The sequence below is a fragment of the Grammomys surdaster genome, unplaced genomic scaffold (genome assembly GCF_004785775.1).
Source record: "Grammomys surdaster isolate TR1022 unplaced genomic scaffold, NIH_TR_1.0 126187, whole genome shotgun sequence".
Classification (NCBI taxonomy): domain Eukaryota; kingdom Metazoa; phylum Chordata; class Mammalia; order Rodentia; family Muridae; genus Grammomys; species Grammomys surdaster.
In genome coordinates, this window is record NW_021620993.1 from 7404906 (window position 1) to 7418483 (window position 13578).

Here is a 13578-nt window from a genome sequence, read left to right on the forward strand (position 1 = left end):
CACACACACACACACACACACACACACACACACACACACACACACACACACGGAGTAAAGGAAGATGAGAAGAGAGGCCCAAATGCTCCCAATGGCTATCTCTGGATGAGTGGTTCTAGAATTTTTCCCTGCTTGCCTCCTTTCTGAACTTTATAAATTTTCCTTTACTTTTAGGATGAAGGGGGAAACCTGTAACATCAACAAGAACTTTTCAAAGCCACAGGCATACTTCTAGAAGCTTTTCCTAGAATGTTCCTCACCCCTCTATTTTCTGGCTCTGGCCTCTGGCCTTGAGGACGAGGAGGAGTCTTCTCTCTGAAATGAAACAAAGTAAGGCCGTTACTAAGTGTTGTAAGTTGTTCCCCTTGAGGGCTGGCCCGCAGTGTCTGGGTCACTCCTGTTCAACACACAAAACTGTGTTGGCTTAACAAAATTCTAACTCCATTCTACCTCAAATCAGGAAAACCAGTTTGATCTGAGAAAGACATCAGATTGTATAGCCTACCCTTGCAATAGAGATTTAAGTCCATGGTTATGAAAAATAGCCAGTTTTGCCTTCCCTAGGCCCACATGATATGAGCTCATGGGTACCAGAAATCCTAAGCCAGACTAAAACCAAGGATGGTTTGTTTGATAGGGTTAAGGTTCAAAGTTATCTCTAATCTCCCATACTAATTTCAGTTTGGCCTCTATTACTCTTAGACTAACCCCATGCTATCTATCTTTTACTTTTGCTGCTAGGTCTCAGACTATCCTAACAGTTTGACTGAGTTTATTCACATAAGGCACGAGGCAGGATGGAATCAATACTGATACTGGTGAAAGTTCCCATTCTTGAGATGATTATGATTTCAAGAGAGATATAAGCAGTCACAATATAGGGTGGGAGGAGTACGGAGAAGAAAGATCACCTCGGAGGGGACTTTAATGCTTTCATAAAATTAGGACAGGAATCAAGAAAAGGCTGCAGGAAGCAGGGTGTAGTCTGAGTGGGACCAGGGAGTGTACTTCTGCCCTCAGAGCAAACACAAGTTCAACAAGTGTGATAGAACACTCTTTATCTGTATGTCTGGTAGACAGGAGATGTAGAGTCAGGTGAAATGCTAGATAGTAAGACACTTTTCTGGAAAGGTCTAGGTGCCATGTCAAAAGGACCACCTACATCTCCATTTCCGAAACCCCAGTCCCCACAAAGCCATCCCATTTCTGACCCCCTCCCTCCCTAGACTCACATTCACTGGTGCAGCAAGCTCAGTCCTTGGGCACACGCCTGCTTCCCAGGCTGCCAGAAGTACTTTCACAACACTGCAACACTGTGCAGTGTTTGCCTGCTGGCAAATGACACTAAACACCTACTGAATGGGCCAGCAAGTTACCATCTGGCTCTTCTACTCTCAGGCCTCACCCTTCCCAGGTGACTCTCATCTCCATCGAAACGCCTCAAAATCAAGTAGCCATCAACAAACACCAGCTAAAGGTAGGGTTAGAGTGCTAAGTAGATGTGAACATCAAGTGGGGACATGGGTACCAGATGAAGCAAGTCTTTACCTGGGATCCTGCTGTCCAGTGCTGCCTCTGCCATAGAGTGGGATGACCTTGTCCCGGCTGATTCCAGCTTTACAAACTGGACATACTTGTCTGTTAGGTCTTGTCTCCAACCACTGCAAGTGAGAGAAAAACATGAAAAGAATGAACCAAAGCTGCCCTGTTGTTAGCCAAGTGCAGCATCTGACTGTGAAGCCAGAGTCCTTAAGGTGGAAACATCAGCTGGAGCAGCCTGAGCTGGGAACACTTAGGAACCATAATCTAATTTCTGTTTCTAGCAGTGAAAAATATTTACTAGGGATAAAATCACAATTGCCTTTAAATACCAGTAATTAAACAAGCTTCTTTCTCTGTTACTCTCTGGGGACAGTACAGAAGGCGCTGCAAGCCCGAGGCTCCTGTAGGCTCCTGGTGTGAACAGAACCTTACTTTCAAGATCAATCAAATTATCCATTATCTCATTTTTCTTTCTGTGATTTCTCAGTTTTCTTAAAAAAACACATATCTTATTTTTAATTATATATACATGTCAATGGAGGGCGAGGGTATATGCAAACAAATATATGTACCCTCGGAGGCCTGAAGAGGAAGCTAGAGCTGGAGTTACAGGTAGTTGTGAATATGGATACTGGGAACTGAACTTGGGTCCCTTTGGAAGAGCAGTACATGCTCTTAACTACTGACAACTCCATCCCCACTTTCTCATTTTTACAGCATTTTTCAGCACCTGGATGTGTTCATCATTTTTGGGTCACTTAATATTGTGTTAAGGGACAGAGTTTGCTCATTATCTAAACTTTATTTTTTAAGTGTTTTTTGTTTGTTTGTTTGTTTGTTTTTTGAGACAGGGTTTCTCTGTATAGCCCTGGCTGTCCTGGAACTCACTCTGTAGACCAGGCTGGCCTCGAACTCTCGAACTCTTAAACTCAGAAATCCGCCTGCTTCTGCCTCCCAAGTGCTGGGACTAAAGGTGTGCGCCACCACCGCCCGGCTCAATTTTTTAAATGTTTTATTTGTATTTTTTTGCTTTTCTTTTGAAGCAGAGTTTCACGTATCTGAAGATGCTGAACTCTTGATGCTCACTAGCGTCCTTTGCTTCCTAAGTACAAGGATTACAGAAGCATGCCACCACAACTAACCTGTGACCTCTTTCTGGGTACCGGAGGTTTTCTTATGTATATTTCCTCAACCTTTATTTATTTTTAGTACTAGGGATTGACTCAGAGCTTTGCACATCGTCGGTATACATACTATAGATAACTATGCATCAGCCCCTCGATACTATTGTTGCATGTAAACTGCATCTCTAGATATGAAGATAAAAAGTTCATTAAATGAATATGAGCCAAAGACTTCAGAGACACAGAAACAGCAGCATTTCATGACTTTATATCCTACATTCCCTACTTGCCAATAGCTCCAAAACCTATGTTACATGATCTCCTGAAGCTCACACTAATATGTTCTGCCAAATCTATTCTTTCAAGCTCATGTGAGTCAGACTGCTCATTCCTAGTTCCGTCTTCTTTCCCTAGGAGGAAACAGAGCAGTCTAGTCCCTGTCCTCCTCCAACACTCTCTAAGCCACCTAGGAGTGTAATGCTGTACTTCTGACACCCATGGAAATGACTACCTGGCTGTGACTGTTCACATCTAGTTGCCAAACTAACTGGCTTTCATAATAAATTAAAACAAGACTTACAAGACTTTTCTCCTCTGCAAAACCTATTTATTCACACCAAAAAAACAACTTACCTCTTCTCAACAATCTCAAGACCTTTCAAGAAAGAGGTATAATTTCTCTCTCTCTCTCTCTCTCTCTCTCTGTCTCTCTCTGTCTCTCTCTGTCTCTCTCTCCCTCCCTCCCTCCCTCCTTCCCTCCCCCCCCCCCGTCTCTCTCTCTGTCTCTCTCTGTCTGTCTGTCTGTCTCTGTGGTGTGTGTGTGTATCTGTGTGCGTATACAGCCACAAGTGTTGGAGCCCCTGAAGCTAGAGTTACAGGTGCTAGGAACTGAAACTGGCCCTTTGCAAGAGCAGCAAGCTAACCATTGAGCTGTCTCTCTAGCTAGGATGTTATCTTTTATAAATATAAGAGCTCAAAAACAAAAAATGACCTAATAAGCTAGGATGTGACTTAGTTAGCAGATCAATTGCTTAGCAAGCAAGACATCCTGGATTCTCCAATTACATGAAGTAGGTACTGTGATGCACACCTATAACTCCAGCACTTTGAGGCAGGAGGATTTCAAGGTCATCCTCAACTACATGGTGAGCTTGAGGATATAGCTTGGGATATATTCAATCTTGTTTTGAAGCAAAAACCAAACCAAAACAAAACAAAAAGGGAGCTAACATTATCAAGTCCAATCCATCTGCAAATGAGTCACTGAGACACAGAAAAGTGGTGGCCATCCAAGCCCATATGGCTATTAGTGGCAGAATCGGGACTAATTCATACATGAAAAGACCTCTTTATTACATCAAATACCGGTCAGCAGGCAGGTGTATAAAAAGGGCAACTAAGCCCAGAAGCAAGGGAGATTGCAGTTTCTGACAGCAGTCCCCTGAGATGAGGGCTGTCTTGTGCAACTCTAGCTGATGAAAGACAAAGTAAAATGAAGTACATCTTACCTGATGTAAACACGGCCAACTACAGAGTCCCCAGGGCGGCCAATCATCAGGAAGGAAAGTGGGAAGAAGGAGAAAAATGCTTTCATTAGCAGAAACACTCCATGAGTAGGGAAGGGACATCAGAAGGGGGTAGCTGGAGTACTGTAACCCCAGTGAGGCTTCACACGAATTACTGGCATCACATATAGGAAAAGGTATGAAGGCACACATCTGTAATCCAGCACTTGGGAGGCAGGGGCAGGAGAGAATCAGGAGTTCAAGGTCATCCTCATCTACACAGTGTGATTGAGTTTACAGCCTAGGTTACAGAAGAACTTGTCTTAAAACAACAACAAAATGAAAGAACAAAACAGATAAGAAAAAGCTAAACCCTGAAGGAAAAACAAGTGACTCTAGTCTCTAGCCTGAACCGCACCAAAAAACAAAACAAAACAAAAACCAAAAGCAAAAAAAAAAAAAAAACAAAAACAAAAAAAAACAAAAAAACAAAAAAACAAACAACCAAAAAAACCCAGACCAACCAAGCACAATTTATCCTTAGGTTAGTCTTTCAAATATTATAGGCTCTGAAGGAATCTAATGTAAGTCACATATTCTCTGCAGGAAAAGTCAGCACTGTCATGTAACACATGGCAACATAAAAGCACACACATATACATACACACACAATATGCACCGTATCAGATGGTTCACAGCCTCCTCGGGCTCACAAGTGATATACAGATTTTCTATTATTTAGATCCAATTTAACAAACTGCTCTTCTAACAGCAAGTGGTTTAGAGACCAGGCCTACTCAAACCATCTTTGAAATAGAAAAATGGAGAGGCTACTCGGGAAAGGCTACCTCCATCTTATAGAGCTGCTGCCCAACACTTCTTCCTTTTTTTTTCTTTTGAAATTAAATTATTTATTTATTTAAATACAGGGTTTCACCATATCACCTCAACTGGCTTCAGACTCCTGATCCTCCACCTCAGACTTCGGGGTAGTAGGTTTATGTATTTTTGTGGGTAAGAGTGTTTCTTACGTGTATGTCTATGGACCACATGTGTACCAGTTGCCCATGGAAGCCATAGGTTGTTGTAGCCCCTGGAACTGGAGTTACAGATAGTTGTAAGCTACCATGTGGGTTCTAAGGATCAAACCTGGGTCGGCTAGAAGGGGAAGCAGTGCTCTTAACCACTGAGTTTCCTTCTCGGCTCCCTTTTGGGTGCTAGGATTCCAGATAGAACCATATTCCTGGTCTCGTTTTTCAAATGAGGAAGCCAAGGTTCAGAAACATGTAACTTACACCAGGACTAAAAACTCTCTACTGTCTATATCTACTGCTGCATAAAAAACATGGCATTATAGCACTGAAGGAAAAGTATTCAATCCCAGATTTTTAGTATTTCTTTTTTTTTCTTATTAATAAAGTCAACAAAAATCTACTACAACTTACTGTGTAGCAGTCATGGAGTCTCTCACTCATCATGTATCTTTTCTAGATGAATAAAACCATGGCCTAAGAAGACAGTGCTTCTCTCAATCCCTGAACAAGGCTAGCTTCACACACAAATGCAGGGTCCTAAATATAGGAAATGCTCACATGTGAACCCAACACTGAGCTTCTGGGGCCACTGTGACCTCACCAGAGGGCATGTCAAATAACAACAGGACTCCGTTAGAGCTTGCTCAAATGCTATAGGTTAAAGGAGTAAGTCAATAAGTGACTTTCAGAGCAAGCCTTAAGGATTGTAATAAAGGTGGAATTCCAGAGGCAGAGGCAAGAGGAGTGTTGAAATTTTAAGGTCAGCCTGGTCTACATAGTGACCCTGTCCCAAAACCCAAACAAACAAAAATAATGATGAAGATTCCTCCCTATGAAGCAATTACTACGTGTCAGAGTGGCTGAGTGATTTTTATTTTTCCTTGTCACTGGATGGCACCAGGAGGTATAACCATCTCTATGGAACAGAGGAAGGTGACACGCAGAGAAGAAATAGATTTGTTAAAGATACACTGCAATCTAGACACATTCTGCTTTAAACCTGTTCTTTGCAGTGGTACACTGCCTCTCTTAATTCTGTCACTTTTGTCTATACAAAACAAGAATTAGGGCAAAAAATTTCAAAAACAAAAACCTTTACGCTAGTCTATTAATTCATCAATAAATTTAATTCATCAATAAATCTATCTTTTATATTGCTGAGAATTTAAACTCTCAAATATTGCTTTCTTCACCATATTCCTGCACAAAAATATTAATGGAGTCTATGTCCCCTGGGTTTGATAATCTGGCCCATCCCTCCACAGCTATTCTTGCTCCTTAACATCCCATCCAGGGTTTTGGGAGAGGGGGACAATGGCCTCAGAGACTCAGATGAACTGACAGCATACATGCCCATCTCTAGAAACTGCCTGCTTTGGGGTGGCATGGGCCCTTGACTTTAGTTGCCATTATTTCCCCTCTACATTCAAGGTTTCTCTCTACCCTTCAAAGTTAGGCTAACATCTTGAAAGAAAAACAACCACTACTCCACATCTACCTAAGTTGTCAGAGACAGCAGGTTTCTGGAAGCACTGAGACTAGGACAGTGACTTGCTGCTTCATTTTAAAACATACACATAAAATATAGAACAACTACAATCATAGCTAGCACATGTGCTATGTGCTCTTTCAACATTTCTTTTTCATTTGGGGCTATTTAATAGAAAGAAGCCTGTAAAATGAGGCAGAGTGCATGTGCACATCCTGTCTAAGGTCACCCATTAGGGAAATGGTGGAATCAAGATCTAAGAGGAAGAAGTCTGGCTCCACAGTCCTTGCTCAAAACCACTGTGCAATACTGTCTGTAAGTTCATCAAAGGAAGCAAGCCTTGCTCAAGTGGCAGTACATGCTCACAAAATGGCTTTACTTCTGGAGAGATGGGAAGATGGCCAAGGTGAAAACAAGATTTGCCCAAGGTTACCCAGACCTTCAGCAGTAGAGCTAGGATGGAAACAGTGGCTTCTTGTCCCTTGGGTCTGAGCGTATCAGGAGTCAAAATGAGTGAGACATTTACCTCAAACATCTTCTGCCCAAAGTGAAACATCTGCCCAGGGCCATGGGCTTTCAAACTTGGTAGGGTGTCCACAGAGAGAGGAGGAAGAGTACTCACCAGAAGAGGTGGCCACACAGGCTGATGACAGCATCCTTGGCTGTGTCCAGGCATATGTTGCATTCGAAGGTGCTGTCCTGCCCTCCACTCTCACCAGTGCCATTGCTGCTGCCACTGGGCCCCCCTGCACTGGAATTCTCAGTGGATGCAGAGGCCGAGGGCCCTTTATTTGCCATGGCTGCTTGCCAGCAAAGCTTTCAGTGAAGATTCTCAAGACAATCCTGGAAAGCAGAAGCATTTGATTGTCCATTGCTGAGGCCTACTTCCCTCAACTTCCAAGCTAATACCTCCATCTTCTCTCAGCTATAAACTCTAACTATGATTGAATGTGGGAACAGATTTCCCAGAGAGCCGCAGCGACAGGAGCTGTGGGGTTATGCACTGCTCATGAGTTGCTCATGGACATGGCTCAAAACACATTTCATAACGAAAACTACAAAAATACAGAGCAACCTCTAGAAGATTCTCAACAAATCTCTCCCATTTATACTTATATTTTCTTGTATTAACCACACCAGACAATAAATATTTGCTCCACTAAATATTAAATTGAACTGACAAGCTATCTTTTAATTTTAAACAAATTATGTTGACTAGGAGAACAGAATCTACTCAAGACTATGACTGGTATATGGCAGACTATAAAGAAGTTCCTGTGACTGGGAAAGATCAGGAAGCTCGAAGCAGTCAGATGATGGTCTTTGGTACTTTCTGCCAGCTGGAAACCACTTACCTTATTTTGTCTACATTTATCAACACACTTAAAAACTGATTCATGCCAGTGAAGGAAAAGGTGTCCATCCCATATATCCCTAAGTTGTCTGGCACACTTGTGCTCTGGGCAGCCCTGTTCACTTCAGGAAACTACAGACTGAGTTAGCTGGCTAAGTGATTAGTGTGGGTTAGAGACCAGGACGCATGGCACACTATATGTATTCAAATCACTACATCGCCATAGATAAGGCTGGTCACCAATTGCCAGTGAAAACATATCACTGTTGATCACCACTTCCAAATCAAAGAAACCAAGCAAAGGCAATGAGACCTATATAAGGCATACCCATGAATACAGAGTGCATGTTAAGAACCTGCCAGGAGCCTCGGCTGCTTACTCTCATTAGCTCAGGAATTAGAAGCAGAAATACTGGGTGGCTACCATAGAGAAGTAAAGGCTTAGACTCTGTCCAGCCCCCAGCCTGCTAGGAACTACACTTTTCCTAGCTATGCTTTTCTCATGTATAAAATGAGGACTCACCACTGGGGTACCAGATGACCTTGACTTCAGCTTCCAAGTTAAAAAAAAAAAAAAAAACGATCAAGTCTCCAAAGCTGGTCTTCTCAGACCAAGAAGCCTTGCACTGCGTCTTCACAGGGCAGACGTAGGGCTTGGGGCTCATGAGCATCTCTCACTACAACTGCAGCTTAGTGACTTGAGCAGGGAGAGAGGCCAGCTCTCTGCCACTTTTTCACTCAGTTACATCATTTTACGTGATGTCCCAGAAGGGCAGCTGGTTGCTGACAGTAGCAATGTCTTGCTAGCCTCAGTTCAAAGACCTTCTTCATGGTGGAGAGGTGAAAAGCATCCTCTTTTTCTTCTTGTATAACTGTGTGTGTGTGTGTGTTGCTAGAGAGTAAATGTAGGCCCTTACAATGCTAGTTCAACACTAGACACTCCATCACTGAACTATAGATATCCCCATTCCCCAGTGTTTCCTTGTTGAAAAAAAAAATTCTTTCTGAGATTTACTTTATTTTATATGTTCTGCTAATGCTCATCTATTTTGTTTAACATTAGCAGAATTACTGTTAATTTTGTTGGGTATGATTTTATTATGCAACTTTAAAAAAATTACTGTCTGGGCTGGAGAAATGTCACAGTCAGAAAAGTGCTGCTATACAAGCATTAAGGCCCGAGTTTGATACGTAGACCCCACATAAAAAGGTCAGCCATAGTGGGATACATTTATAATCCCAATGTTAAGAGGGATCCCTGGGGCTTGTTGGCCAGCCAAGTTAGCCTAATCAGACTAACTCTGGGCCAACCAATGAGACTCTTAATCAAAAAGCAAGGTAGATAGCTCCAGAGGAAGGACACTCACATATACTTACACACACACACACACACACACACACACACACACACACACAGAGAGAGAGAGAGAGAGAGAGAGAGAGAGAGAGAGAGAGAATTTTTTATTAAAGAATAGGCTGTTTGGGATTTACTTTAAAATATTCCAGAATGAGGCTAGGGAGATGGTTCAGTCAGTAAAATGCTTCTTGTTTGGGTTCCCAGCAACTACATAAAAAGCTAGGTGTGGTGCTGTGTCCCAGTGTGGCAGACCCCCAGAGCTCCCTGGACAGACTAGTCTAGGACAGACTAGTCTAGCTGAATTTGTAAGTCCTGGGTTCAGTGACAAACCCTGTCTCAAAAAATAAAGTGGAGAATGAATGAGGAAGACATTAAACTCTAGCCTTCACACACATACGATATGCATGTAGGGGTTAGGGGAGTAAAAGATGAAACAAGAACAAACAAGCTGACGGTTAGAAATAAATGATGTGTTAGGATTATGTTGTATTCTATATATATTTTGAAACTTTTCATAATAAGAGTAATTTTAAAAGTTGCCAAAAAATATATTTATAAACTTTTTAAAATTTATACATGCATACACACAATTTCTAGAAGACAACACTAATGTCTCAAGTACTTCTGATATTAAGAGGACTAAGAACACTGGACGGTGGTAGTGCACACCTTTAATCCCAGCACTTGGGAAGCAGAGGCAGGCAGATTTCTGAGTTCGAGGCCAGCCTGGTCTACAGAGTGAGTTCCAGGACAGCCAGGGCTACACAGAGAAACCCTGTCTCGAAATCCCCCACCCCCCCAAAAAAAGAGGACTAAGAACTTTGAACTTTTATCTTATTTTAATGTTCTATAACAAGCCTGTTATTACTTTTACAATGACTTTTTAAAAAGGAAGCTGTAAAATTTGTATATATTACATTTATTAATCATAAATTTTAGGAAGTACCTTCAATTCTTTTTAATCTTAATTTTTATTTATGTGTATGAGTATTTTGCCTGTGTGTGTGTGTCCACCCACATGCATGCAATGCCTGCAGAGGCCAGAAGGGGTGATGGATCCCCGGGACATGAGTTTTATATCTATATATAGACGGTTGTGAGCTACATTCCAGCTACTGGGAATTGAACTCAGATCCTCTGAAGAGCAGCAGGTGTTCTTAACCACCATGCTATCTCTCCAGCCCCTAGTAAATCTTTAGATGTGAAAAAAATATACACACATATATACACCTAAGTTTCTACATATGGGCTTGATAGTAATGACGTATTTCCTAAAGCCTCCAAAGTTATACAGTTAATTTGATTAATTAATATAAAGTTTCTTTAAAAGTTTTAATTAATTAATTTGTTTTAGACAGAGTCTCACTGTACATCCCTGGTTGTCCTGGAACTCATGATGTAGACCAGGCTAGCCTCAAATTCACAGACCCACCTGCCCCTGCCTCCTTAGCGCTGGGATTAAAAGTGTGTACAATCATGCCCAGATGTGTCACATTTTTAATATACTGCTTTTGAAATCAGGCCAGCATAGCAGTACATATAATGTCTATATTTTCCCCAATCCTGGGAAGCTCTAAATTCAAGCTTCAACTCTAATACTGACTGGTCAAGGTTTAAATTTCTTTTCTCTGCAACTGGATGTAACAGTTTGCAGAGTGTCTGCCAAGCATGCACGAAACACTAGATTTCCAGCACCACTTAAAATCAGGCATAGTGGCACACACCTATAAACGTGGGAGATAGAAGCAGGAGGATCTGAAGTTCAAGGATATTCTTGGCTAAAAGTAAGTCTGAGGTCAACCCAGGTTATATAAACTAATTCATTTCTTTTGTCCTCTGAAAAGTAAACACAGGGCTACCTAGATCAGTGGTATAAGGCAAATCAATATGGGAAGGGCTATTGCCACATATGCACCACTTATGATGGATGAACCCATCCTACCTGGATCCAACAAGACTCTGCATGGCTCACGAATGTTGGAAAAACTGGGGTAAAAACAGGTGTTAAGGTAGGAATAGTCAGGAGACAGCAACAGGCCAGCTGAGAGTTTGTAGGGTGTAGCAGTCATGCAGCAACCCAAATATTGGGACAGGCTTATACATGACAACTCTGAACATACCACACCACTCTTATCCTGATTCCCTTCTCCGGGTCTCACCCCAGTAGGCACTCAGATAACTACTGAATGAGTGAGTACAAATGTGAATGACTGGTTATGGTCAACTGCCAGGCTGCCTGCTCACAAACCCCTTTGCAATTCTGGATTCCAAAGCCACATACTCATCTATGAAGGCTCTCCTCTACCTCCTCCCTAACCTTATGTTCAAAAGAGATGAGTAGCATCCCTTTGGGGCTATCTGCTGAGCACCTACAGAACAAAAAAAACTGTACCCACAGCCTCTTAAGACTTGTAGGACTAGTACAGTGGCCAGATAATATAGGTCCTGGTTGTCTGGGAAACTAGACTTCTACATAGAATAAGAAGGAAATAGGGTCTGAGCCTTGCTGAGCTGCTAAAATCAATCTTGGTTCCTACAGAGCCTGTAGACTCTGACTTAACCAATATAGCAACCTCACTGTGGCTGGTCTGGAACTTCTGGGCTTAAGTGATCCTTCTAGTTCACCTCTTCAGGGCTGGGACTAAAGGCATAGACCACTGTACCTAGCCATTCTTTACTCTTTACCTGAAGCACACTGCAGGGTCAAATCTATTACTGCTCCTGACCCTCACTCCATTTTACAAATAAGAACGTCAAACCAGAGACGTTTCCAACACAATATAAACACATTTGATATTCTTACAGATGGTTGTGAGCTACAGTACTGGGTGCTGGGAACCAAACCTGGGTCCCCTGGAAGAAAGGCCAGTGCTCTTAACCACGGAGCTGTCTCTGCAGCTCCACCATTCTACATCCTCTAGGCTAGCTCATTAACATGTAACTGTAGGAGAGATATGCAGGCTTTGCCCCCAAACTCATTGCTATAATTTTTGTGCTTTCTTAATGAAATATGGAGCAAACCCATCATTCATCCACCCATTCGTGCAGCTAACAATTCTCCACTGACAACTATATGCCACACTTATTTCTACCGAGTGGTAGTTACACAAAGAAGAGCAGTACCAAGCTGAGGTTCAGGAATTTAGCAGATGAGCTAAAAGTTCATGTTAAATCTTAAAAATACTTAATAAAGACTCCATCAAAATCACCCAAGTTGTAATGTTTTTCTTAAAACAAACAAATGAAACCCAACAATAACAAAAACAAAATAACAACACTCAGCACCTCTGTGCTGGCTATTTTTGTTTGTTTGCTTATTTTAATGTTAATTTGACAAAAGTTAGAGTCATTTAACCAGAGAGAACCTAAATTGAGAAAATGCTCCTGTAACAGACTGTAGACAACCCTGTAGGGCATTTTCTTAATTAGTGATTGATGCTGCCCCAACTTTTCTTTCAATGATGAACTGTGGTATGGAATTGAGGCTAAAATCCTTCAACTCTCCAAGTTGCTTTTGGTCATGGTGCTTTATCACAACAAAGAAACCTGAACTAAGACAACCTTTCCCAAATGATCATTTATTAACAAGTACACAGTAAGTTTAGAAAAGCACTCCTCAGTTGGAGCCGTCCAGGGTGACAGAGGTGGTGCTTCAAGACTAAGGCAGAACTGCAATACAATTAGGAATGCAGAGCTTAAAGGTGACCAAGCCGGTGCCCTCAGTTCTCACCTGCTCACCCCGAGGAACCAAGCAGTGAGAGAACTTCAGAGCTGGATATTCTTGCACCAACCACCAATGAACTGACTCTCATTCTGTGTTCAGTTCTTAGGTTCTAGAGAACTGAAGGCATTCTGGAATCAGAAATCGGCCTGCCTCTGCCTCCCAAGTGCTGGGATTAAAGGTGTGCACCACCATTGCCCGCCTGTCCATGCCTTTAATCCCCAAATTTAGGAGGCAGAGGCAGTCGAATCTCTGAGTTGGAGGCCAGCCTGGTCAACAGATCAAGTTCCAGGACAGCCAGGGCTATACAGAGAAACCCTGTCTCAAAAAACCAAAAAATAAAATAAAATAAAATAAAATAAAATAAAATATAAAATAAAATAAAATAAAATAAAATAAAAAATGAAATAAAATAAAATAAAATAAAATAAAATAATAAAATAAAATAAAAT

General features: G+C 41.8%; 1 protein-coding gene across 2 annotated transcripts in view; it reads right to left on the bottom strand.

Annotated features, from left to right (window-relative positions):
- The window catches only part of Rnf185 (ring finger protein 185), a 36885-nt gene that overhangs the window by 9534 nt on the left and 13773 nt on the right, over window positions 1–13578 (bottom strand). The window contains exons 2-5 of one of the 2 annotated variants that reach the window (XM_028758188.1): window positions 7317–7537; window positions 4175–4193; window positions 1549–1661; window positions 261–315 (exon numbers count right to left, since the gene is read on the bottom strand). In XM_028758188.1, coding sequence (XP_028614021.1) covers window positions 261–315; window positions 1549–1661; window positions 4175–4193; window positions 7317–7492 — 363 coding nt within the window. In that variant the 5' untranslated portion in view covers window positions 7493–7537. Of the gene's footprint in view, window positions 1–260; window positions 316–1548; window positions 1662–4174; window positions 4194–7316; window positions 7538–13578 lie in introns of those variants that run through there. The other variant, XM_028758189.1, reaches the window with a different exon arrangement.